Source organism: Nycticebus coucang, chromosome 19 (assembly GCF_027406575.1).
Source record: "Nycticebus coucang isolate mNycCou1 chromosome 19, mNycCou1.pri, whole genome shotgun sequence".
NCBI classification, from domain to species: Eukaryota; Metazoa; Chordata; class Mammalia; order Primates; family Lorisidae; genus Nycticebus; species Nycticebus coucang.
The window spans coordinates 53,795,051-53,822,178 of record NC_069798.1 but is presented as its reverse complement, the minus strand read 5'-3'; the positions used below and the strand labels follow the sequence as shown (position 1 = coordinate 53,822,178).

The 27,128-nt window shown below is 44.5% G+C and overlaps 1 protein-coding gene across 1 annotated transcript in view; it reads left to right on the top strand.

The window, feature by feature from the left end:
* The window catches only part of ATP8B1 (ATPase phospholipid transporting 8B1), a 152,872-nt gene that overhangs the window by 87,805 nt on the left and 37,939 nt on the right, over positions 1 to 27,128 (top strand). The window contains exons 3-13 of the mRNA XM_053571239.1: positions 9,274 to 9,371; positions 11,429 to 11,542; positions 13,749 to 13,847; positions 13,961 to 14,022; positions 16,915 to 16,987; positions 17,120 to 17,190; positions 18,725 to 18,807; positions 18,929 to 19,087; positions 19,252 to 19,340; positions 21,893 to 22,083; positions 26,515 to 26,723. Coding sequence (XP_053427214.1) covers positions 9,274 to 9,371; positions 11,429 to 11,542; positions 13,749 to 13,847; positions 13,961 to 14,022; positions 16,915 to 16,987; positions 17,120 to 17,190; positions 18,725 to 18,807; positions 18,929 to 19,087; positions 19,252 to 19,340; positions 21,893 to 22,083; positions 26,515 to 26,723 — 1,248 coding nt within the window. The remainder of the gene's footprint in view (positions 1 to 9,273; positions 9,372 to 11,428; positions 11,543 to 13,748; positions 13,848 to 13,960; positions 14,023 to 16,914; positions 16,988 to 17,119; positions 17,191 to 18,724; positions 18,808 to 18,928; positions 19,088 to 19,251; positions 19,341 to 21,892; positions 22,084 to 26,514; positions 26,724 to 27,128) is intronic.

Sequence of the window (27,128 nt, the reverse complement as noted above, 5' to 3'; positions counted from 1 at the left end):
TCACCTGTCTGTCTTGACATTTCACATCACAGATGACTTCCTTCAGAGAATCCGTTTGTTAAGACCCCAGAGCCTGACTCAGCCATGCCGCACCATCAGGCTGAGTAACACCGAGGCTGGCCCCTGCTCCAGCAGAGCAGTGCCTGAAAGTGTATGAACTGCCGTCATTTATATAATGATATCCCCGGAGCACAGAAACTGGTTTCTTTTTGTAAAGAAAGAAAATGCCCCAGCCCACCTGAGCTTTCCTGTTAAACAAGTGTTTTGAGAGAGACTCAAAGTGCGTGTCGGCGGAAGGGCCTTAATTGTGTGCCGTGAGAACGGAGAACAGGCACAAACATGTTGTCAGACTGTGACGTGGAGGAGAGATAAGCCCCAGAGCTCACGCGGGTAACTTTGCCCTTAGTTCGCCTTGAGCAGGATTGGCAGACACAAGTGGGAATGTTTTAGTTGCGGGGGGCTGAGCACATCTGCTCCTGAAGAACGTGCTAGAACAGTCTTTCTCAGAATGCGTTCTGGGCATACTAATTTCACCACATGCTCCCAGACACACAGATTATGTGGCCCCCAAGACTGGAAACTTGGAATTCCTTATCCCTCTCTGGAACTTCAGTGCCGCCCACTAGCATGGAAAGGAGCCGGGAAGTGTGGGCTTTAAAGAAACCAGTTGAACCTTGTTCAGCCAAAGATTCCCCAAATCCCTTAGCTCTGGAATGCAGTTTTGTTAGGTCACCATCTGCCATCCTGGTGTTCCTGGACCAACAACCTGAGTAAGTCTGGCCAGTCAGGAAGCAGCTCAGAGGGGAGGTCCTTGGGAAGACGTGCCCTGGGGAGGGTTTCTGGCTCGACTCTGAGCTCTGAGCGGGCGTGAAATGAGAATGCTGCTTCCTGCCTCCTTGCAACTTTGCTCGTCTGTTACCCCCTCATCTAACAGCGCTGGCTGGCTGCAGCTGCAGACACACAGCTCTCCACGGCCAGTGCCTGCCTGGGTCTGCTTTCTGCTTTGGGCTGCTTTCCTGTACCTATTCTCATAGTCAGCCTGGAAACCCCTTCCGTCCCATCCTCCCATCCACGCGGCTCATCCCTCTGTGGGCTGTCCTGACACAGTGCAGATAACATTTTTTTACGGGTCACCAAGGACGCAGGTGCCAAGTCCAATGAGCTTTTTACCAACCACTGTCTTCGTACCTCTTGTTTCATCTGCTGTGCTTTCCTCTTCCTATTTCTCCTTCCTTCTGGCCACTCTTCTGCCTTCCACCATTAAATGTTCTTATTCCTGTTCACGCTCTGCTCTCTGTCTCTGTCTCTCTCCTCTCCTGTGACAAGCTTAGTCCCTTCAATCTGCTTCACAGAGCACGTCTCCACACATGACTTCAAGAGCCCACGTGCCTTACAGCAATTTAGAGGGGACACCCCGGACTCAGACTGTGGGTTTGAGTCCTGCTTTTACCGCTTTCTACCTATGTGATCTGGAGGGATCGCATAGGGATCCTCTCTCCGTGCCTTACTGTTCCCATCTGTAAAATGGGCACAGTATAGGCATTACTTCATAGGGTGGTTGTGAGGGTTAAATCAGAACACACATGTGAAGCACTTGGAACAATTTCGGGCACACGGTAAGTGCTCAGTTGATATTGGGTGTTGTTAACCCCGCCTGACAGTTCTTCCCTTATGTTTTTCACATCAAACCAGAGCATCTCCCCTCATCTGTCATTTCCTTTGCCATCCTCCGTCATCAGGTCTTCTTCCTGGGCCATCTTCTTCCCATTAGGGTATTCTTTTGGTCCCCCCCCAAACTAACAGTTTTCCCACCAATCAGTTTGCCCACATATTGGGGATTATTTTGGCAATTTGGGTCAGCCCTGACTCTGCCTTCTTATATACACAGCTTTCTCCAGCCTTCCCTTTCCTTTTAGACCTGTAGACACTCATACCTCCCAGCGCCACTGTCTCTCTCAGTTGAACTTAGACTGGGTCACAGACGGTTTAGCACACCTGTATCAGGCCAAGGCATAAGTCTTTTCAAATAGAGAAGCAGACATCTGGATCTATGGGAAAGTCCATCCTTATACAAACAACAACCGGGGGCAAAGCTAAATCTTGCAGTTAAACAAAAGCTTCACTCACAATGGCTTGGCCTTGGTCTTCTAATGAATTGACGGTGACAAAGGAGTCTGCCCTGGGTGGGGTTGGGGAAGGTTTCCTCGTGAAAACGGCGTCCCCAAGCTGTGATGTGAAAGAGGAGAGCCCCGCACAGAGGCTGTCTGGCAGAAGGGAATGTAGCCTGCCCATGGCATATGGAGGAACTAAAATTAAGCCCAGGGGAGTGAGGATATGAGAGAAGAGAGAGGATAGGCATGCACCCTGTTCTCCTTTCCAACACCTACCCCCATGCAGTTTTAAATCAGTGACTGGTTGTAGCTCATTCATCTTCTAGCTGATCTGTAAGTGTTTTGAGAGTGTAGGTTCCAATCCATCTCACTTGGACTTGGTTTCAGGGCACCAGGCTTTATGCCTGGGGAAGTCGTGGACGTGAGGGCATTGGAGCACTTTCACAGAGGTGTGGGCAGGGGACCAGGTTAGGGTTAGAATAGTAACCTAATGCTGTTCCCCTTTAAAACAGTTTCTTGTGTTGTGGTGACCCCAACCATAGAATTATTTTCATTGCTTGTGGTTGGGGGTCTCCACAACATGAGGAACTATATTAAAGCGTCATGGCATTAGGAAGGTTGAGAACCACTGGGTTAGAAGGTAAACGTCCCTAGTGGTGTCCAGGCTGAAGTACAGTGAGTGCTCGGGCGTAAAGGAGGGTTCCAGGGAGCAGGGGCGCCTAGAGGACCGGGTGGAGCACAGCCATGCCCAGTGAGCGCAGGCACCACCCTGAAGGTCTCAAGGATCATTTTAGGCTGAAAATACACAGTGGGGTATGCAGAAGCCACTGCACTGTGGATTCTGGGCTGGTGCTTGCACCTCTCAATCCAGGCTTCATCGTGGAAAAGGTGTCATTGCCCTGGGAATCAGAGTCGAGCTCCTTCCCTGGGCTCTCAGGGCAGTGTGATTTGGTCCCGCCTTCCTCTTCCCACTCGGCTGGCTGCCTGCTGCTTGCAGCCTTGTTCACTGCGCTGTGGCCACCCTGTCCTGCCCTCAGTTTCTGGGACACACAGGCCTTTCCCACCCCCATGATGCTGTACCACTGTCCCCTCGGCCCCTACCCCATGACTCCTCACCCTTGGGCATCACCTCCTTAGGGGAGCCTTGTCTGAGGCCCCACCCAGGCTAGACCAGACCTCCCTATGGTGTGGTTTCAAGCCCTGAACTTCCCGTCATACTCTTTATGGCATTTATGATCGAGTCCCAGAACAGCCATGTGACGGATGAAGCTCCCCTGCTAGACTGTGGCTTCCTGGGAAGTGGGGCTGTGTCGGTACCACGCAGAGCACACAGTAGGCTCTCAAATATTTTCAGGGGTACATGAATTTATCTCAGCCATTTCACTTTGGCAGTGATGGAGAGAAAGGCATATATAATGATCCAAGTAAAAAATGAGGAGGAGTTAAACCCAAACCAAGATGACCCGGGGGGGGGGGGAGAAGGGGATGGGTCACGAGACATATATACTCTGTGTATATATATGGGGGGCGGGGGACATTCCAGAGTCTCACTGGACGTGGGGGTTGAGGGAAGAAGAGGCCTTGGGGATGCTTTGTGACTCAGGAACCTGAGTGATAGACTATTACAGATGAAACATTAAGTTTTGGCATAAAATAACTATTCCCTGATATTCACACCTGCTGTGTCAGGACTCAGGACATGGTAGGGAGGGGCTTGTCTGCTGTGTGATGTGTGAGATTCAGCTGAGGTGACTTTAACTGCAGGGGCCTCACTCATCTGGAAGCTTCTCCACCCCCATATCTGGCACCGAGCTGGACGGCTTAGAGGTTCAGCTGGGACCCTGGACAAGAGCACTTCTGTGGGACCTGGGCCTTTCCCAGCATGGTACTGGACTCAGGGAAGAGTCCTAGGAGGGACCACCTGGGGAATTAGCATCTTGAGAGATAGGAGCTCTGATTGTGTCTTGGAAGTCATGTGGCACCACTTCCGCCACATTCTCTTGGTTACAGACAAGGCACAAAGGCCAGGCTTGATTCAAGGGAAGGGAAATTAGAGGCCCCTTCTCAGGGAGGGGGGACAAGGCTATATTGTAGGAGAGCAGGTACACTGGGAGATGCTGTTACGGCCGCTGGTGGGGAATGCGTTCTGCCTCAGCCGGTGACAGCACCACTGTGGGGTGAGTAATGGAACGGAAGAGCCCCAGTAGGTCCAGGAAAGGGTCATCGTTTTGAAGCTTGTGGACTTAGGATTGAGGACTTTCTCTTACGGCCAAGTGGAGATGTTGCTGGTTAGCTGGTGATGAGAGAGGATGAAATGACCAAGAATGGTGCAGCCATTGTCCTGGGAAGTGACAGAAGTTTTGTTCTTAATCATGAGGTTATAGACAGCCCTGAGCTCTAGTTCCCAGGCTACAATCCTGGCTTAGAGCAGTCAATTGGGTTTTGGTTTTTAATGCAGCCATGTAAGTGGCATGTCCTTAGATGGTGTTTTTATGAGTATCACCCACCTGTCCCCTTCCTTTCTTTTTCCCTTCCATTTTCCTTCCCCTTTCCCTTTCCTTCTCCTTCCTCCTCCCAAACCATTTTCCTTTCTTTCTTATCTTTCTCCCAGAGGCCAAGAGCAGCATTTGTCTTTACAACCTGAGGTGGACATGTCTACCACGTGTCCAATGGACGTCTTCAATTCAGCGTAACTGAAATGCATCATTCTCCCAACTGGACTTACTCCTCCCGAATCCTGCAGTTCATCTGGGGCTTCTCCATCCATTCAGGCACCTAAACTTAGATCATGGGGTCATCTTTTTCTCGTTTTTATTTCTTTAGTTCTCATCCTTTCTTGTCCCAGGCTCAGGCAACTTACGTATTTGCTTTTTACATAAACCAGTAGAGGGAAGGAGTGGAATCACAAGCGTATTTTTTAGAAAAGGTAATACATGCAAATGAATCTGATGATAAAAGGGTCCAGCGTTTCCCTCCCTGCCTCTTCTGTCCTCATGCACCTGTCTCCTTCCCACCCCTACCCCCGTCACCAATTTCTCTTGTATCTTGCCAGAGATATACACACACTCATATGTGCTCCGAATACTTTCTATACAAACCGGTGCCCTTATTACCCACCAGTACGTGTCCACGTCCACGCTCATGCTGTATGTTAACTCTGTGCACCACGCAGCTGAAAGCACAGGACGGCTGACACTCACCTGCTCTGGCCACCTACGAGTATCCTGGGCAGGACTTTCCTTCCATGCTGTCAAGCCACTTCTTTCTTGTTTTGTTGACCGCATGTTTAATCAGCTGTTCCTCATGGGCATTTCAGTAGTTTGTCATCTTTCTGATACCCCGTGGAGTAGCCCTGCAGCACATACATAGGGGCCAATTCCTAGACGTGGACTTGTTCCATCTGTTCACGTGTATGTGAAATTTGAGATACGGCCAGTTTCTCAGAGCTACCTCTGAGCACCTGTTTCTTCACTCTGTTTTCAACCCAGAGTGTCATCAGATTCTTTACTCTTTACTGATATTTTGCCATTTGGGGATGAAGGTTTGTACCTCCTTGAAGAACTGCATTTCTCTTTTATGACTCTGGGTATCTTTTCACATGCCCAGCAGCCCTTTGAATTACCCCTTTGTGTGGCCTATTTGTGCCCTTTCTCCATTTCTCTCTTCTACTGTCTGGGTTTAAATGTTCTTTTTAGGGTTAAACTTTGAAGCGTTTTACTCTCCTGGTTTGCTGTGGTTCAGCGCAGCCAGTACAGCCCTGTCATTGATGGCAGATCTGTAAGCAAGAGTCCAGAGCCGCCACTGAGAAGATGAGGCACAAGTCTGAACCCACCTCCTCTTCCAGATGGCAGTGATCAAAGGACTCAGCGACCCAGGGAACACTCTAGACGTCACGTAGCAGTGTTTAGATGTATTGATGACACAAACATTTACCAGGCTGGGGAGTGATTGGAGCCACATGTGGTGGCAGTTAAATGCATCTGTGGACACAAACGTTAATGGCTTTATTGGCACAGTTCTTGTTAGCTTTCTAGCTTTTAGCTAAAGGGCCATACGGTGAAGCTGCATTTTGTTCTGATTCAGTTTATTATTTCTTTCTTTCTTTGTCAATATTTCCATTTAGAAAATGAGGCAAGATGCCCACGTTTTCTGTAAATCAGTTTTGCAGTCCAAATGTCCATTAAAGTTTTTTTCTCCATGCTTGGACAGGAATAAGCAAACTTGAATGTGTGGTCCAAACGGCCAATTCCTCCAAGTGCTGTTTTGCCGTCCTTCCTAAAGGCCCGTGCTATAGCGCAATGTTTTCTCAATCCATATTAATAGGCATTCTGTGATTTTTTTTTTTTTTTTTTGAAACAGAGTCTTACTATGTCATGCTTGGTAGAGGGCCATGGCATCACAGCTCACAGCAACCTCAAACTCTTGGGCACAAGTGATTCTCTTGCCTCAGCCTCCCACATAGCTGGGATTATAGGCACCTGCCATAACACCTGGCTATTTTTGTTGTTGTTGCAGCTGTCATTGTTGTTTAGCAGGCCCCAGGCTGGGTTTGAACCTGCCAGCCTTGGTGCATGTGGCTGGAGCACCACTGTGCTACGGGCACTGAGCCTATGATTTTTTTTTAAGTGCCTGTTGTCATGTTAATTTTGAAAAGTCTGGATTAAATATATTTCTTTGCTATAGGACTTCTCAAAGGCTTTAATTGACCAGCAATTCCACTGAATGTCTTTTGCAGATGAAGATGTGTCTTCTGCAGATGTATCTGACCACACAGAACACTGTTTCACATTTTTATGGGCTCTAGTTAAAATCCTACTCAAGCAATTAGCTCAAAACTCAAGGAAGCATCAGGAGAAGATACCAATTTGTTTGCCCCTGGATTTCTCTGAATTAGGCCAAACAAGGACCCTTAATTGGAACTAGGGTTATTAATTACTTGACTGTAGGCAGATTTCTGAGGGTAAGTAGAAGTGTTCCTATGGTTCAATTGCAGATGTAGATTACTTATTCCTTTCTCCAGGCTCGCCATGATCTTAGCAAAAGTGTAAAAATAAGAGGCAGAAGGTCATTTCTGATAACCTCTGGCTGTTCCTACTTGAGGTCAGATGCCACTTTCTCCGTCTGACTCATCCAAATCAAGCAGGTGGGGGAGGAGGGTATAATGTTAGGACCAGGTAGAGCCAGCACTGGCTGAAGGCTTAATTGTGAAGTGACCTTACAGAGCTGAGTGTGGACGAAAGGAAGGATGAGAAAGCCCCTTATATCCAGCTCATTAATAGGGCGGCTTATTCTTTCTTTCTAACTATATCCAAGATTGAGTCCCTTGTCATTGGCCTTTTCTTTCTTCTGGAGGAATCTCATTTGTTTTTCTTTTTAGCCTTCCTCCTTAAAATTTATTACGGTAGTGCTCAACGTTGTTCTGGAACATTGGTGTCTGGGATATGCCACTTGTCATCTGTGAGCTAAAGTAAACCATTAAAAACACACGCATGTGTGAATTACCATGAAATAGAATGGATCAAGATTACCCTATAAAATGTCTTTTTTACCTGCTCCACTTAGATCTCCTTTCTGAGTGGAATGGAATGCTCTGGTTGCATTATTACAGTGCTTATGAGTAATGTTGTAGTTCCATTTTCATCTTCCCTTTTGATAAAATTGCACTTTAGCTGGAAAGATGCTAGGAACATTTTCATTTGTAATAACACAACCATTATGATTACCTGATGAGTGACAGCCAGTGAAGTGGAGAAAAATGCCCAATTATGGTTTTATGGTTTTTTAAAAAATAATCAAGTTAATTACTTGCATTTTTTTTTTTTTTAGTAGTCTACACATGTCCCTCTTCTAATATTATCTATATTTCCTAGGAAGCAGAAATCCAGAAAATATCTTTTTTTTTTTTTTTTTTTGTGGTAGAGACAGTTTCACTTTATCGCCCTCGGTAGAGTGCTGTGGCGTCACACAGCTCACAGCAACCTCCAACTCCTGGGCTCAGGCGATTCTCTTGCCTCAGCCTCCTGAGTAGCTGGGACTACAGGCGCTTGCCACAATGCCCGGCTATTTTTTTGTTGTTGTTGTAGTTTGGCCGGGGCCGAGTTTGAACCCACCACCCTTGGTATATGGGGCTGGCGCCCTACTCATTGAGCCACAGGTGCCCCTGAAAATGAGTCATTTTTAAAAAAATGAAATACAACATTTTCAAAGTATGATATCTTGATTATATTGTTAAAATATCGGAGTATTAAGATTGGTATATTTAGGGCTAATTGTGGTGGCTCACACCTATAATTCTAGCACTTTGGGAGGCCGAGACGGATGGATCGCCTGAGCTCAGGAGTTGGAGACCAGCTGAGCAGGAGCGAGACCCTGTCTCTACTAAAAATAGAAAACCTAGCTGGGGCACTACTTAGAAGGCTGAGGCAAGAGGATGGCTTGAGCCCAAGAGTTTCAGATTGCTGTGAGCTATGATGCCATGGCACTGCACCCATGGCAAAAAAGTGAGACTCTGTCTCAAAAAAAAAAAGAAAAAAAAGGATATTTTTATAATTCTTTACTTGTAAATATTCTTTAATGTATTCCTGTCTCCAAATATGGTAGTGCCATGATACTTGTTAATTTTTCTGCTCTGCCAGTTTGGTGGGAAGGGATTATCAAAAGCTGGTTCACCCACTCTGTGGATCACTTGGGAAGTCCATCTGTCATCCGTGCTCATGGAGGACCTAAAGGCACAGGGGTGCTGCCTCAAGTTTTCTTCTTAATCTGTAGCATCCTTGTCTTGAGAATTCATAGCAGCGGCATGCTTATGCCTTCATCAAGGCATTCCGATGTTGAGCTGTTGACTCCTTCCACCAGCTACGAGGAAAGGATCTGTTCTCAGTCTCTTCTGGGTTTGTAGATGGCCGTTTTTCTGCCGTGCTTCTTTGTGTTTCCTTTGTCTCACTGTCCAAATTCTCCCTTTTTATAAGGCCATCGGTCCTATCAGAGTAGGGTCTACTCTAATGACCTCATTTTAGTTTGACTGTCTCTGCAGTGACCCTGTTTCAAATAAGGTCACTTTCTGAGGATAAGGGGAGGAGATAAGACTTCTGGGGAGAACACAATTCAACTCCTAACATGCTAACTTTCTACTTACCAACTTTTTTCTATTTCTTTCTTAAAGAGTGTACATGGCAAGTCAAGGCAAATGATCGAAAGTTCCATGAACAACCTCATTTTATGAACACAAAGTTCTTCTGTATTAAGGAAAGTAAATATGCGGTAAGTTGATTTTAACTTCCCAAATTATTTTTATTTAAACCCAGTTTTGAGGCTGGGCACAGTGGCTCATGCCTGTAACCTGGCACTCTGGGAGGGTGAGTTGGGTGGGCTGCTTGAGCTCAGAAATTTGACTCCAGCCTGAGCAAGAGCGAGACCCTGTCTCCAAAAAAAAAAAAAAATAGCCAGGCGTTGTGGTGAGTGCCTTTCGTCCCAGCTACTTGGGAAGCTGAGGCAAAAAGATCTCTTGAGCCCAAGAGTTTGAGGTTGCTGTGAACTATGACATCATGGCACCCTACCCAGGAACAGAGTGATTGCTATTTCAAAAAACAAAAAAAACGGGCCAGGTGCGGTAGTTCACACCTGTAATCCTAGCACTCTGGGAAACTGAGGTGGGTGGATTGCCTGAATTCATCAGTTCAAGACCAGCCTGAGGAAGAGTGAGACCCCGTCTCTAAAAAATAGCTGGGCATTGTGACAGGTGCTGTAGTCCCTACTACTTGGGAGGCTGAGGCAAGAGGATTGCTTGAGAGCAAGAGTTTGAGGTAGCTGTGAGCTATGAGCACTCTACTGAGGGTGACAAAGTGAGACTCTGTCTCAAAATCCCAGTTTATTCCAGTAGTGGGCATGTGTGTTAGCTTGATGCTACAGCTGCTTTCCCAGGTAATCACTCCCCTGGAGCTGTTGACAATCATTGTTATTTCTATCGAATGTCATTTTTATAAGTTTGCTCTTAGGGTGTGTGGGAATGACCTGAAACAAAACAAAACAGAATTATGTAAATAGAAAATTTCCCTGTGTATATGCAAATCTCTTAAAAAGATTTTGGAAAAGAATAACCAAGGATATCACAGCAGCTTTACAGCTTTACATTTGAAAGTAATGAGTTTGAAAGGAATCTTTTTTTTTTTGGCCGGGGCTGGGTTTGAACCCACCACCTCCAGCATCTGGGGCCGGCGCCCTACCCCTTTGAGCCACAGGCACCGCCCTGAAAGGAATCTTAATAACTTATCTTCTCCTCCTTTGCCTGGGGTGATTTTAGAGACTTTAAAGATATTTTCACTTAAAAAATGCTTGTTACCTTTGAAATGTGATAAAGATCACCCGTTGCATGAGGTTGTAAGGTGTCTGCTTTAGTTTTCTCGGGCTGCCATAATAAAGTCTTAAGGCACAATTGGGTGACATGAGACCACAGAAATTTATTCTCTCACTATTTGGGGGCTCTTGGCAGAATTGCTTCCTGCTGGAGGCTCTGAGGATGACTCTGTCCCATGCCTCTTCCGGCTTGGTGTGATCCCTTGGTATTCTTTTGCTGGTAGGCACATCATTCCAGTCTCCGCCTCCGTCTTCACAAGGAGCTATTCTCCATGTCCAACTTCCCTCCTCTTATGAGAGCATTGGTCATTGGATTAGGGCCTGCCCTAGGCCTGCATGTGTGACTTCTTCTTGGGCATATCTAGAAAGGCTCTATTTCCAAATAAAATCTCATTCACAGGTGGGTTAGGACCTGAACATACCTTTTAGGGGACACAATTCAATCCGTGTCTTTTTCTTCCACAGTAGCCTCAATCCCTCCCCCGCCACTCCCCTTGAGTAAAAATGTTCCTCTTCCATCTCCTCTCAGGCAGATGTTGACATCTGCCTGTTGTTAAGAGGCCCTAATGGATCACGGAATCTGACAGCAGGATTCATTTGGTCATGCTCTGACGTCTGTATCTTGTTATTGTTCTGACATAAGACTTCAAGTAGTCATTTTGAGGCTCGTCTAGAAGCTTAAAGAAATCTCAATATCGGGAGGCTGAGGCAAGAGAATCGCTTAAGCCCAGGAGTTGGAGGTTGCTGTGAGCTGTGTGAGGCCACGGCACTCTACCGAGGGCCATAAAGTGAGACTCTGTCTCTACAAAAAAAAAAAAGAAATCTCAATATCTTTCTGACTGGCAAATTGCATCCCTGTATCCCTGTAGGCCATGAGACTTAGTGATTTTTTTTTGCAGATGTGTATACACTGGGATAAATGTACGGGATCATTTCGAATGACTTTCTTTTATTTTTCCCAACAGAATAATGCAATTAAAACATATAAGTACAACGCTTTTACCTTTCTACCAATGAATTTGTTTGAGCAGTTTAAGAGAGCAGCCAATTTATATTTCCTGGGCCTTCTTATCTTACAGGTAATGCCCTTTGGTATCTTTAATCTGTTATGAATCATGTGGACGTAGTAACATTTAAGTTGTAGATACATATCATGAGTAATCTTGAAAGTGTTTTGCATCAGGGTTCCGTGTGTAAGGAAACGGTGTCTCATACACAGAACCGGTTCAGTCTGTTCAATGAACAAGGAAATGAAGCTAATGAAAATATTCTGATTTTTTTTATTTAAAAAAAATGTGGTATCACAATGATGTGTGTAAACCAGTATCCCTAAGTGCATAAAATTAAAATGTTCACCTTGTAAAATTCCTTATACCTTAAAATTAAACTTATTTTTTTGTGCTTGTCCTTTAATTTTGTACTAAATGCCTCTTTTCTCCCAAGAATTTTATCAATTCTTATTTATATTTTAGTCATAAATCTCAAGAAATTATTTTTTATAAAATAGTTTTACATTGGGCGGAACCTGTGGCTCAGTGAGTAGGGCGCTCGCCCCATATACCAACGGTGACAGGTTCAATCCCAGCCCTGGCCAAACTGCAACCAGAAAAAAAAAAAAAAAATAGCCGGATGTTGTGGCAGGCACCTGTAGTCCCAGCTACTTGGGAGGCTGAGGCAAGAGAATCGCCTTAGCCCAGGAACTGGAGGTTGCAGTGAGCTGTGTGATGCCACGGCACTCTACCAAGGGCAATAAAGTGAGACTATGTCTCTACCAAAAAAAAAAAAAAAGTTTTACATTAGAAAAGGTCTAGTTTTTCCTAAAGCTTTTTCCTAATTGTGGCAAAGAATTCACTTATCTGGAGAGCATGATGTTTCTCCATATAGGAACTGTTGCTACAATCAAGGGACCTACGCACCCTCTCACGCCTAGAAGCGACCTTTAGTAACTAGTGTGTGGGCTACAAAGGATAGCATACCCAGGTGACTTTAGCAGAGTCTAACATCAAACATTGGGTTTGAAAAATAGTACCACCTGCTGAGATTCACCCTGTGTGGTTTTATGAAGGTGGTAGCCTGGGTGGGGATAGAGAATGTGTGGAAAGAAGACATGGGGAAGAAATGGATACTCAACAGATTTAGTAAAATACAAGACCTGTAGTAAACGATGTTCCTATTATAAAAGTGGAGTTTTGCATATTCTCAGTATTATGAGAAGAGGTGATTTTTCCCTTTTCTATTCATACCCTAGTGGTCTTCTCTTAAGGTACAGCAATCCAAATTAGGGTAATGGTAATAGCCTTAGACAGCCATTTGCATTACAGCCATTTGCATATTCACTTTATTCTTGTACTCTATGAGATAAGTCCTGCCATACTCTCCACCTTGAAGAGAACTAAAAGCTATTGAGCTAAAGTAACTTGCTTGGTCAGGTGCAGTGGCTCATGCCTGTAATCCTTACACTCTGGGAAGCCAAGGTGGTAGATTGCCTGAGCTCAGGAGTTCAAGACCACCCTGAGCAAGAGTGAGACCCCATCTCTAAAAAAGAAAAAAAAAAATAGCTGGGCATTGTGGAGGGTGCCTATAGTCCCAGCTACTTGGGAGGCTGAGGCAATAGGATCACTTGAGCCCAAGAATCTGAGGTTGCTGTGAGCTATGACACTGTGGCACTCTATTGAGGGTGACAAAATGAGACTCTGTCTCAAAAAAATAAATAAATAAATAAAATAATAATTTGCTTAAAGTTCCATAGCCCCTAGGTGGTAGATAGAGCTCAGCCAAACTTGGATCCAGGAGTTGACCCCAAATCCCATCATTTTAACAACTACATCGTGTGGCCCAGTGATCAATAGGATAGTTACAAGAGATCTTTATTAAACTTGCTTCTCAGCTGGGTGCAGAGCCTCATACCTGTAATCCTAGCACTCCAGGAGATTGAGGCAGGAGGATCCCTTGAGCTTAGGAGTTTGAGACCAGCCCGAGCAAGAGTGAAATCCTGTCTCTACTAAAAATAGAAAAATTAGCTGGGCATTGTAGCAGGCACCTATAGCCCCAGCTATTTGGAAGTCTTAGGCAGGAAGATCACTTGAGCCCAAGAATTTGAGATTGCTGTGAGCTATGATGATGCCACAGCACTCTAGCCTGGGCACCGGGAAGTTGGTTGGGTACAGCAGGATGTAGTGTTGTGTAATGGTGGTGATGAGACTTAGAATTAGCAATCAGTTATCTGTAAGCTCAATATGCCTTTATGTGCACCATATAAGCCTTTTTTTTTTCTCTCTCTCTCAGTCAATTCCTCAAATCTCCACCCTGGCGTGGTACACCACACTTGTGCCCCTGCTTCTGGTACTGGGTGTCACTGCAATCAAAGACCTGGTGGACGATGTGGTAAGGGTTTCTCATGCAACTTTCTACTCAGGGCATTGAGCTTATTTTCGTTTGGAATTCACACCTTATGTACCGAGATGATTCAAACAGCATTTCCCCATCTTCTTCTCAAGGCTCGCCATAAAATGGATAAGGAAATCAACAATAGGACGTGTGAAGTGATTAAGGATGGCAGGTATGGTGTGTTCTTTACATTATAACTTAGCTACAAGGATGAAAATGTATAAACATATTTAGAGATAACTATTAGGACACAAAATCCTAAGAGTACATACATTTTTTAATTGTAAAGGCTCCTTTTAACTTACAAAGAATTGATATCCCAGCCCAACCCCTACACCTGCCCTTAACCCTACCCTGACCCTTACCTGTAACCCTAACACTCCTAACTCTAACCCTAACCTTAACTATAATGCCTAACATAAAAATAAAAGGAGAAATAAAAAAATCTCAGAACTGGGCGGTGCCTGTAGCTCAAAGGAGTAGGGCGCTGGCCCCGTATGCCAGAGGTGGCGGGTTCAAACCCAGCCCTGGCCAAAAACTGCAAAAAAAAAAAAAATCTCAGAACTTGCAAAGAATTGCATGCCCTTTATGGTTCCAAGGCTGTACCCAAATTGGATTGTGAGCTGTTGCCTGATGAAGCTTTAGGTGTTATCATCCGTACTTCTGGTGTGACACACCTCCTTCCGCCTCCCTAGCTCATCTGGTCGGTGCTTTGCTCCTGTGTCTTGACACCTTGACCCAGATTCTCCACTAAAGTGATTCCTCCCTTCCCTATGTCAGAGCATTTTGTTTTCACCATTTTTACAATGATATGAATTTTATTAAAATTATTTGTGAAGGTGTCTCATCTTCTGCCCTACTTTATAAGTTTCTTGAGGATACTGTCCTGCCTTTGACACGTGGGAAGTTCTCAAAAATGTTTGTTAAATTAATGTAGTCGACTGTGACCAAAGAAACAACCCAGTGATTTTTGAGCAAGAGCCTCAAGGCAGAACTGCAAATTCAAGTACTAAAAATAGTGACTAAGGCCCAACTCAAAGGCTTTTGATGAGGAAAATAACTTCAAGGAGGATCCCTTGAGCTTAGGAGTTTGAGATTTATAGCTACTGTGTCTAATTCAGATATAGACCACACCAGGCCATGAACATGTTTAGACAGTTTTCTCCCCTTGCAGATAAGGAGCTTTCTAAAATTTACCTTTCAAGTGTGTCAAAAGACAAAATTACAGCAATTTAAAGATCTTCATTGACTTTATTTACGATTCTAGAATCAATCAGGCAACATTTCATTCTATGAAATAGAATAAGTGTTGCAGTGAGCCCAGCAGAGAAGGTTCCTTTTATAGACAGAAGGGCTGGAGAAAGGAAAAAACAAAGAACAAAAGCATATTAGTCATTTTAAGTTACTTTTCTTGTAAGGTGGGAAGAGGAAAACAGAACAATAGAGAAATAACTGATCCATTAACATCGGATTCCTTCAGATTATATTTTTGGTTAACAATTAAAGCAGAGGGGACTATTATGACTGAAACCAATCCTGTTTGGGAACTTGGACTGTTCTCTCTTTCTCCTGACTTCTTAGAAGGCCAGTTACAACTCAGTTTCAGTTTGGTGACATGTAACCTCAGCATGGGCAACTCCATTTTAGTTTCTAGTCTGGTCTTTTGGGGTCAAAGCAGTGGCCTCGCCAGGGCTGTGGCTCACGACTATAATCCTAGCACTCTGGGAGGCCAAGGTGGGCGGCTTGCTTGAGCTCACAAGATCAAGACCAGCCTGAGCAAAGTGAGACCCTGTCTCTGAAAAATAGCTGGACGTGGGTGGCACCTGTGGCTCAAAGGAGTAGGGCGCCAGCCCCATATGCCAGAGGTGGCGGGTTCAAACCCAACCCTGGCCAAAAACTTCAAAAAAAAAAAAAAATAGCTGGACGTTGTGGCAGGCACCTGTAGTCCCAGCTACTTGGAGGCTGAGGCAAGTGAATCGCTTGAGCCCAGGAGTTTGAGGTTGCTGTGAACTGTGACACCAAAGCACTCTACCCAGGGCGACAAGCGATTCTCTTGCTTCAGCCTCCCAAGTAGCTGGGAACTACAGGCTCCCACCACAAGACCAGGCTATTTTTTGTTGTTGTTGTTGTCTAGCAGGTCCGGGCCAGGTTCAAACTCCTGGTGCATGTGGCCAGTGCCCTAACCATCGAGCTGAGGGTGCTGAGCCTCCAGGTCTGTTTTTCAATCCATACATGAATGGGAGATAAACATACTAGTTAGATTTCTGCTTCTAGAAAAATTAATAGTTGAAGTGGGCTTATCATGTGTGTTAGACAGATCTTTTGTGTATGTGAAAATCTTTAAAACAGAGTACTATGGTTTAAAACTTTTTATCATGCTGATTTGTTAGACATTTAAATAGGTATTTCCTACGGAATTTAATACCAAAGATAATCATCTTTTCGTTTTATTTTACATCTTATCAATATCCTTATTACAAAGGTGGCACATACTCATTCAAGAGACAATTTAAATAATAAAGAGGAAGCAAGTGCTGAGGCCTCCCGAGGACTCTGGCTGCCCTTGCGGCCGCCATATGTGTGTTCCTATCTTGGCACCACACTAAGTAAGAGACCTGTAACCAAGAAGGAGGAAGGCCGGGAGGGGAGCTGCACCTGAGCGAGCACTAAAGAGGGTGGCAAGTTTCTCCCTGCTGCAAGTTCAAGGGACCCCATTAACATTTCCTACACGAAGTCTCTGGAAAGAACACATCGGAGTCCTTACCACCCTCATCCCTTCCTTCAGAGGAGAAGACGATTCTCACACCTGCTTCATCATGAAAAGGGTGAACTTGCAGCAAATGTTTGCCCTGTGATTTATACATTCTCCAGAATCTTTGACTTCCAGAAAGAATAATAATTCTCTTGCCTGTCACTTAAGAAAAACCAACAAATGAAGAGGGACTTTACCTAACAAATGCAATCAGTGTAACCTGGCTTATTGTACCCTCGATGAATCCCCAACAATAAAAAAAAAAGAAAGAAAAGAAAAACCTACAAATGATCACTGTTTTCTAATCCTTAGGTTTAAAGTTGCCAAGTGGAAAGACATTCAAGTGGGAGATGTCATTCGTCTAAAAAAAAATGATTCTATTCCAGTAAGTGAACAAGCTCTTCTCATTTCTTGCTCTACCCGGCTTCCCCGGACCCCACACGTGGATTCTTGCTGGGTGGGGTTGGGGTTGGGGAGCAGGCGGCTCTGTGTAACTGAAGTGTTTTGTTTTCAACAGGCTGACATTCTGTTGCTGTCCAGCTCTGAGCCTAACAGCCTGTGCTACGTGGAAACGGCAGAACTAGACGGGTAAGATCGTGTTTAGTGGGTCTGTTTTAAAGCTGACTTTTTTTTTTGTTTGTTTTTTGTTTTTGGCCGGGGCTAGGTTTGAACCCGCCACCTCTGGCATATGGGACCGGTGCCCTACTCCTTGAGCCACAGGCGCCGCCCTAAAGCTGACTTTTGATAGCACATTCATTATGTTGAAATCTGCGCTGTCCATACCAGGGTCTCTGGCCCTGCCCCTGCCACTTGCCGCCTGCTCAGCCTCGCTCCTGGCATCTGTAAAGCAGAGCTCTCAGTCTCTGCCTTTCCCCACGTCTCAGAGAGGGTAAAGGATGAAATGGGAGCACATAGGTCTCATAAACTGCTGAGCTGTCTTCAGACAATCTGACCGTTGATGTTAGTATCAGTTTCAGAGAAAAAACAATCTGAAAGTCTTTACCAATAGGCAATTTTGAATTCTTCTTGTATTGATTTTGGTTATTATGCTGTCATTTAAAGAAGAATAACATTCTGTGTTTGACCAGTTTTCAATATGTTTATTGAGTGAGGTTGCAGGCGCTTCAGATATTAGTTCATTTAACCTTCTCAATGACCCTGAGACCCAGGTGGAAACTGAGGCCCAGGGACGTGCAGCAGCATGCCCTAGGTCACACAGTCAGTAGCAGATGGGACCTTCCTCCCTGTATTTCTTGTTCCTCGTACCCTAGATGTGCAAAACTCTGCCTTATGGAGAGCAGAGATCATGTGAGTGAAAACTAGGTCTGCTTTCACTCCACAGACCAATTGGTTGACCATTCAACCTTCACTACATGCATAAAACAGTTATTATTCCTGTGAGTAAGAGATTCTCTAACGCTTTGCAAATTCTAACACACTCCCATCAGAACAAAATGTCAAGTTGAGAACCAGTGGTCAACTTCTGAGTACATGGAAATTCCCAAGTACGTTTTTATGAAGCCGGTTTATGGCTGTCCACCATGAGAAGGTGTCCTTGCTCTCAAGAGCATGTGTCCTAGCCTGCCCCTGCCTGGACACATGCAGGTACCTTACCTTGCACTGTGGGGCAGCGTGCCCAGTATTGGGAATGAAGCTATCACCTCCTTTCTCAGATAAAATTCTTTTAAAAATGTAATCCAGTTATTTACCCTGGAAAATAATTTGACAGAGACTAAAGAGAATTTCTGTAACAAATACATTTTATAAAATCATCTTGTGACTAAATGTTAGAAGCTACGTTTTTAAGCAATAGTTTGGTAGTCCCAGCTGTGGTTAGGGATTCAGCTAATGAGAAGGAAGCTTGTGGGTATCTCTGTCTCCTTCACGATAGCAAGCAGTGAAGGGGACCGGCGTTTCCTAAGGTCAGAAATTTTCTCTACTTCCGAGGATAATCTCATCCAAACCCAGAGCTCCAAGGTAAACAGAGTTTGAAAATAGGAAAAGCTGATTACTTAGCCTTCGTTTCCAGGGATGCCAAATATTACTTTGTGCGATTAACTTTATATTCCCTTCCAAAATCCAAAATGTGTTCATTTAATTCTTACTTTTTCTTTTCCTTTAGAGAAACCAATTTAAAGTTCAAAATGTCACTTGAAATCACAGATCAATATCTCCAAACAGAAGATACACTGGCAAAATTTGATGGTCTGTACCAAACTTGTCTTACTTTGCTTTAAATTTAGATACTTGATTTAGTTCCTATTGGTTAAAATCAGAAACTCTTTCATAGGTGATTAATTATGTGAATCTTATCTTTTTTAAAAAGGTTTTATTGCATGTGAAGAACCCAATAACCGATTGGATAAGTTTACAGGAACACTATTTTGGAGAAACAGAAGTTTTCCTTTAGATGCTGATAAAATTCTGTTACGTGGCTGTGTAATGAGGAACACCGATGTCTGTCATGGAGTGGTCATTTTCGCAGGTACTTTGGAGTTTCTTGGAAATTGTTCTATTATAAGCTTTAAAAATTTAAAGGAGAAATTGCTTTTCTGTCCTTTCGCCATCAAAAGCAAATGTAGAGTGATTTTGTTGACATGCTAGCAAATAGATTTTCCCAATTGTTGATGTTGAATTTTTCATTTTTAGGTGCTGACACTAAAATAATGAAGAATAGTGGGAAAACCAGATTTAAAAGAACTAAAATTGATTACCTGATGAACTACATGGTTTACACGGTATTTATTTTTCATCTCAGCTGAGAGGCTGGGCTGTTGTCTTTGCTCTCATTTTGTGGTATGTTTTTCTAATGCAAAGAAATCTGATCTCTTTGGATGAAGTAGAAACATGCTTGGTTACTCCAAGTTTTGAAAGCAGAGAGAAGGGATTCCCACCTTTTCTCAGTAATGCCATACATCTAACAGGAAAATCCCCTTGGGAAGGGAAATTTTAGTTATCGAGTTCCCTGACTGCTTTGATGGCTGGTGGCGAACCAGGAAGTCCTATATAAATTAGTGGTGTCCTGCTCTTCAAGTCAGTGCAGGGTTGATTTTATTCTGTTACTTTCTCATAGAGGTGGTTCTCTTAAAAGCAAACTTTTTTCCCCTCCCTAACACAAGCTGTATACATCCAAATACATGGTAAGGCTGAGAAGAAGGTGTGCCAAGGGTCCTAAGACCACTCCCAGTGTTTCGAGGACTCATAGGACTCAGAATATAGTTGGACCCATGGCTGTGTCTTATTATAGACAGAGGACACAGCAAGATCAGGAAAAGACAGACGGGGCAAGTCTAGAGGAAGCAGGTCCCCTCTCAGTGCAGCCACACTCACAATAGGCTTTTAACTTCCCCAGTGACAACTGATGTCGGCACATATGAAATGTTGCTTCTACCAAGAAGCTCATTAGCTCGTTTAGTAACTCTGTGTCCGTTTTTTTTTTGTTTTTTTTTTTTTTTTTTTTTTTGACAGAGTCTCACTATGTCACTATGTCGCCCTTGGTAGAGTGCTGTGGTGTCACAGCTCATGGCAACCTCCAACCCTTGGGCTTCAGTGATTCTCTTGCCTCAGGCTCCCAAGTAGCTGGGACTACAGGTGCCCACCGCAACGCCCGGCTGTTTTCTTGTTGCAGTTGTCATTGTTTGGCTGGCCCAGGCTGGGTTCGAACCCACCAGCCTGGGTGTATGTGGCTGGCGCCTTAACCACTGTGCTACGAAAGCGGAGCCGTGTCCGGGGTTTTTGTTTGGGAGGTCATGTAGGCACTGTCTGCCTGGCATGTACGAAAATTCCAGACTCCTCTCCAAACTGCAGGTCATCAGGATAAACTATGGCATCTCCTCCTAGGTAGGCACAGCACATAGCTGGGTTTATAGGCATGCACCATGATGCCCAGCTGAACTGTTCTTGCTCTAGAGAGTAAGAAATAAAGAATCAGGAAACCATCTCCAAATCTGAGTTCCCAAATATCAGCTGAGGGCCAGCCCTGCAAGCAGGACTTCTAAGGAACCGGTCTCAGGCCTGCTGGGTTAATTCTTTTCTGTCTGTATCATGACCCCAAATATTAAGTAGTCTTTGAATTGCCCAATCAGATTCTTTTCTTAGCATTTGAATGCGTGTATTCTCAGAGACTTTATAATACTGATTTTTTATTACATATACATATTTTAAATCGTATAAAAGGAACATATTAAGGAACTTTTACCCCTGTGCCCACATTTTATGAAAATTTTATTTGAATTTTTCGCATTCATCTTCAGTGCCATTGCTGTGGTACTGTTAGAGCACTCACAAAGACACCGTCGTCTTTCTTCTGTGCCTACCCGGTTTCAGATACTTTGAAATCTGTGTCTAGAAATTTAGATTTCTCCCTGGAAATTTTATTCCCACATGTAAACCTGCAAATACTGATAGGATAATTTACTTTTATCCATCCCATACCTATATACTCATAATTTTCATTAAAAATAATACTTACCTATTGCTTCTTAAGTGATGTTGTTTACAATGTCATTCAATACTTATGACATCACACTCTCAGGAATAATGACCCAGATATGGGTGAAATTTCCTTGCCTTTAAAAAAACAACAAAAAAACAAAACAATTTCTGGCTCAGCGCCTGTGGCATAGTGGTTACGGCACCAGCCACATGCAGAGAGGCTGGCGGGTTTGAACCCAGTCCAGGCCAGCTGAACAACAAGACAACTGCAACAAAAAAATAGCTGGGCATTGAGGTGGGCGCCTGTAGTCCCAGCTACTTGGGAGGCTGAGGCAAGAGAATCGCTTAAGCCCAAGAGTTTGAGGTTGCTATGAGCTGTGATGCTACAGCACTCTACCCAGGGTGACAGCTTAAGACTCTGTCTCAAAAAAAAAAAAAAAATTTTTTTTCTGTCAAATGTTTTCTATAAACATCTTGATTCAGCATTGTTTAAAGTTTCATGCTAAGGTAAAGTATCTTCTCTAAGCAGTGTGTTATTCAAAGTAAAACTAATTGAGAAAATGCCTTGTTTTATATACAAGTCTTTAAGGATTTGCATATAAAATACCACCTTCTTTTTTGAAAGATAATTTTGGGTGCAAAACCTCATCTTATGTGTGAGATGTAGGATATATTGATTAATTACAGCAATCCCATAGACTTCCAAAGTATTCTTGTGCCACTGTTTTCGTATTATTTTTACAGACTACTAAATTGTACACATGTCAAAGATCGAGCAAGGTTAGTTAGCATCTGCGAAATGCATGAAGTTGGAAGTCCCTCTCTGGGATACATTGAAATGTTTCCTGTCTTCTAGATCTTTGTTGTTCTTACTCTGGTTTCTGCTGGTCTCGCCATTGGTCATGCTTACTGGGAAGCACAAGTTGGCAATTTCTCTTGGTACCTCTACGATGGACAGAATGGTGCACCCTCCTACCTTGGATTCCTCAACTTCTGGGGCTACATCATTGTCCTCAACACCATGGTGCCCATCTCTCTGTATGTCAGGTGAGCCAGGCTTCTCTGTGGCCTTTTGCTTTAAGGGAAGAATGTAGTATCTTTTGCCCATGTGGCTCCTTCATTTCTAACATTAATTGTTTCAAAGGTCATAAGGAACAAGTTGGGAAATCACTTTCCTTGCAGAATTGAGGGTAATGGGCAAAACGAAATTAGTATCTCAGTGTCTACCCTGTGCCAGGCACCTTCTATCTCATCCTCTATGAGATAAGGCTAACCAAGTTCAAAGTTCAGATGCTTCTCTTCTCCTTACTCATCATTCACTTGTTGAGAGGCCTTCTCCATGGGTTCACGAGCCCGGGTTTCAAAAAGAGCCGGCGCCTGTGGCTCAGTGAGTAGGGCACCGGCCCCATATGCCAAGGGTGGCGGGTTCAAACCCAGCCCTGGCCAAAGTGCAACAAAAAAATAGCCGGGCGTTGTGGCGGGCGCCTGTAGTCCCAGCTGCTCGGGAGGCTGAGGCAAGAGAATCGCGTAAGCCCAAGAGTTAGAGGTTGCTGTGAGCCGTGTGACGCCACGGCACTCTACCCGAGGGCGGTACAGTGAGACTCTGTCTCTACAAAAAAAAAAAAAAGAGCCGAATGGAAAACAAAGTATCCAATGTACTCAGTCCTAATATGAATCCAATATAGAAACAACTATAACATGCGCATATGAAAGAAAAACACAAGTGTACTCTGCAGGGGGAGGGCAGGGAAAGAAAAAGCGGAGCATGATCTGCGGGTTCACACCTACTGTGCACAGTGTGAGGGTGTTCACACTCCCTGGGTGAAGGGCTCAACTACAGCTTGAACTTTATCTCAGACATGAAAACAATGTAATCTAAACATTTGTCCCCACATATCAATCTGAAACTGTAAAAAATAATAATAATAAATAAGAAAATACATAACTTGGGATATGAAAATGATCTGTTTAAAAAAAAAAAAGCCTCCTGAAAGAAAGTGATTTAGAATGTCTAGAAAAACTTCTGAGGAACCTTCCTAACCTCTCATCTAAGTCTTCCTTATTACCACCTGCCACACCCATGATGGGAAACTCACTGTGCTTCTGGCCACTACCTCTGAGTGAGAAGGAAATTCCCTGCCCTTCAGCCAGCCCTCAAAATGTTCTGTTTCTCATCTCGGATCTCAATCCTAGCAAGACTCCAACAGAATCAGGGCTGAATCTCTGATGAGTGGTCTTGTTCACTGGTATCTTTTCCTTCTTTACTTTTTCTTTCTTTCCTATCAAAGGTCACTGTCACTAGTCAATTGGATTTTAGGTCTTTGATAAGTAGGCATCATGCCTTTAAATATACTCCACAGCCAGTCTGTTTTAGTTCCAATAAATAATATCCTAAAGGCATATGGGATCACATGCACACCTATAGTTAGAGGCATTTACTTTATTTTAATTTTATTACATGTGCATTTGTCTTATTTTTAATTTTATTGCTGTTGTTTTAACATGAAGGAAAGCCCTGGGGCAGCCATCTATTCTGCAGCTACTTTGGGAAAAACTAAGACAAGTGTTACCTTTGTTGAGGGAACTATTACACAGATTAATTTGCCTGAAAACTGTCAGTGTATGTTAGACAATAAACTATATAGTTCGGGATTAAGAAAGAAATAAACATTATGTGATGAATAGAATTTTTTTGTTTTAAACAGACTTTCACTCTGTATCCTTGGGTGGAGTGCTGTGGCATCATCGTAGCTCACAGCAACCTCAGATTCTTGGGATCAAGCAATCCTCCTGCTTAAGCCTTTTGGGATGCTGGGACTGCAGGTGCCTGCCACAATGCCTAGCTAATTTTTCAATTTTCTAATAGAGGTGGCATCTCACTCTTGCTTAGGTTGGTCTCTAATTTGTGAGCTCAGGTGATCCACCCACCTCAGCCTCCCAGAGTACTGGGATTTCAGGCATAAGCCACTGCACCCAGTCAATACAATTTTTTTTTTTAGTTTTTTTGAGACACAACCTCAAGCTGTCACCCTGGGTTGAGTGCTGTGGCATCACAGCTCACAGCAACCTCCAACTCCTGGGCTTGAGTGATTCTCCTGCCTCCGCCTCCCAAGTAGCTGGGACTACAGGCACCTGCCACAGTGCCCAGCCATTTTTTGGTTGCAGCCATCATTGTTGTTTGGTGGGCCCGGGCTGGATTTGAACCTGCCAGCTCAGATGTATGTGGCTGGCGCCTTAGTGCTTGAGCCACAGGCGGCAAGCCTAAAAATAGTTTTTTTTTGTTTGTTTGTTTTTTTTGTAGAGACAGAGTCTCACTTTATGGCCCTCGGTAGAGTGCCGTGGCCTCACATAGCTCACAGCAACCTCCAACTCCTGGGCTTAAGCAATTCTCTTGCCTCGGCCTCCCAAGTAGCTGGGACTACAGGCGCCCGCCACAACGCCCGGCTATTTTTTGGTTGCAGTTTGGCCGGGGCCGGGTTTGAACCCACCACCCTCGGTATATGGGGCCGGCGCCTTACCGACTGAGCCACAGGTGCTGCCCCTAAAAATAGTTTTTAAAGACGTGATCTTGCTATGTTGCCCAGGATGGTCTTGAACTCCCGTCCTCCAGCGGTTTTCCTGCCTCAGCTTGATTTCTTTATTTCTCTTAGAAATGAAGGTCCTTTGAAAGTATGCTGGATCAGGTCATTCCAGATAGTGTCTCTGCTTTGTCTTTAACCTCCAGTAGCTTTGATCTCATTCAGAATAAACATATTGAGGCCACAAGGTCTCATGTGATCTGGTGGTCCCTCCACCCCCTACCCAAAGCTCCTGTGCCTTCACCTACCTCTCCAGCTCCCGCTACTCTAGCCCCCCTGCCCCAGGGCCTTTGCATCTACTCTCACCTCTGCCCTGCAGGCCTCTACTCAGATAGCATCTTACCCCCCCCAACCTGTCCCAAGCCCCTTCACTCTAACTTCCACTACCCCTGCCTGTGGTCACCATCTTCCCTTACCCTGCTTTTGTTTTGTGCAGAGAACTTTCGCCACTTGATATAATATTAATTTACTGATTTATTTGCCTTTCTCCACTAGAAGGTAATCTTAAGAGCACAGTCGTTTACTGATACATTCTTTGCACCTAGAATGGTGTCTGATATGTAGTTTGCACTCAGGAAATACTGAAGGGAGGGTAGAGTTATTTTTCCATATGTTTTACTTGTTATAAAGACATCCTTTACCCACATGACAATTTAAAGTTTCCTTATAAATGAGATATCTTTAATCCCTTATAGTTTTAAAATCGCAGTCTCCGTCTGTGCCCTGGGGCAAATGAAATGGCTGCCTTTACCTCTGCCCCAGTGGTAAGGCAAAGGGGCTGAGGGCCCACTAGGTAAAGCCCTCTCTGTGCTCTCACATAGGGCAAACGGCTTTTGGTAGATAGCCCTAAATCATGACCCCACACTGTGAAAAAGCATATTTAAAAAAAGAATTGGGTTGTGGCATCCCCTGGCCCTGTCTTTGATGTGCCTGTGTCATCCATTCTTCTGGGCTGTGTACTCTGAACAGGGGTTCTGCGGCCAGGTGTGCTCAGGAGTGAGTGGGAAATCATGTGGAGCAAAGCACTTGGTGGGGGGATTGCTGGTTGGAATCAGCTTGACCTTGAGGCTAGAGAATGGTGTGGTTAGTCAGGGATAGCCAGAGGCTTAGTGCATGGGCCATGGCTTGGCTGGTCTCCTTGTAGATGCTGCTGTAACAAATGAACTTAGCCTTGCATCACTTACAGAAATGTACTGCTCACAGTTCTAGAGGCTGGGAAGTGGAAGATCATGGCAGCGGATTTGATAACGGGTGGCTCTGCTTCATAGATGGTACCTTCTTGCTTGGTCCTCACAACACAGAAAAGGCAAACAAGCTCCGTGGGACCTCTCTGATCAGGGCACTAATCTCTCTCTCTCTCTTAGGGTGGGCCCCTCAAAGCCAAGTTAACTCCCAAAAGCCCCTACTCAGTACTTACTATCACTTTGGGATTAGGCTTCCACATATGAAAGGGACTGGGCATGGTGGTTCACACCTGTAATCCCAGCACTTTGGGAGGCCAAGGTTGGAGGATCACTTGAGCTCAGGAGTTTGAGACCAGCCCGAGCAAGAGGAAACTCTCCATCTCTACTAAAAAGAGAAAAATTAGCCAGGCATGATGGCAGGTACCTGTACTCCCAGCTACTCAGGAGGCTGAAGCAAGAGCTTTGCTTGAGCCTAGGAGTTGGAGGTTACAGTGAGCTCTGATGACACCCCTACAGGCTAGCCCAGGTGACAGAGTGAGACTCTATTTCAAAAAACAAAACAAAACCAAACCATAACATATGAATTGGGTTGGTGGGGGGACACCCACATTCAGACCGTAGCAGTAGACATGTTCCTGTCTGCATAAATGAGAATCAAATCCAGCACCTGCCACTCATCTGAGCTCTTTGTATAAAGTAATCTTCTGTCTTCCTAGTGTGGAAGTGATTCGTCTTGGACAGAGTCACTTCATAAACTGGGACCTACAGATGTACTATTCTGAGAAGGACACACCTGCGAAGGCCAGAACCACCACACTGAACGAGCAGCTGGGGCAGATCCATTACATCTTTTCTGACAAGACGGGGACACTCACACAGAACATCATGACCTTTAAAAAGTGCTGCATCAACGGGCAGATTTATGGTGAGTAGAAGCCAAGAGGCATTTCCCAGGGGAAGGGGGGTGCGTGCCAAGTGCCGGGCACTGCCTGGACCAGGGCAGGTCAGCACAGATTGCCGGTGCCCTTCCTGAACAGAGAACTCCTGGTGGTCCCTCGGTTGCTGAGGGCCAGAGGAGCATCGTGGGCAGCATAGGGGGCATGCCCGGGAGAGGTCGGCATCAAAAGTGGGCTCACATTTCTCAAAAAATTAAAATTAGATTAGCATGGGATGGGGAAATTTGGCTTCAGGATATTCACTCAATGACTCCAAGTGCTGTTTGCTACACTACATCTGTAGCAGCAATATTCACAAAACCCAGAAGATAGAAGCAGCCCGGGTGTTCGTGGTTTGATGAATGACTAAACAAAATGCAGGATGTACATGCAAC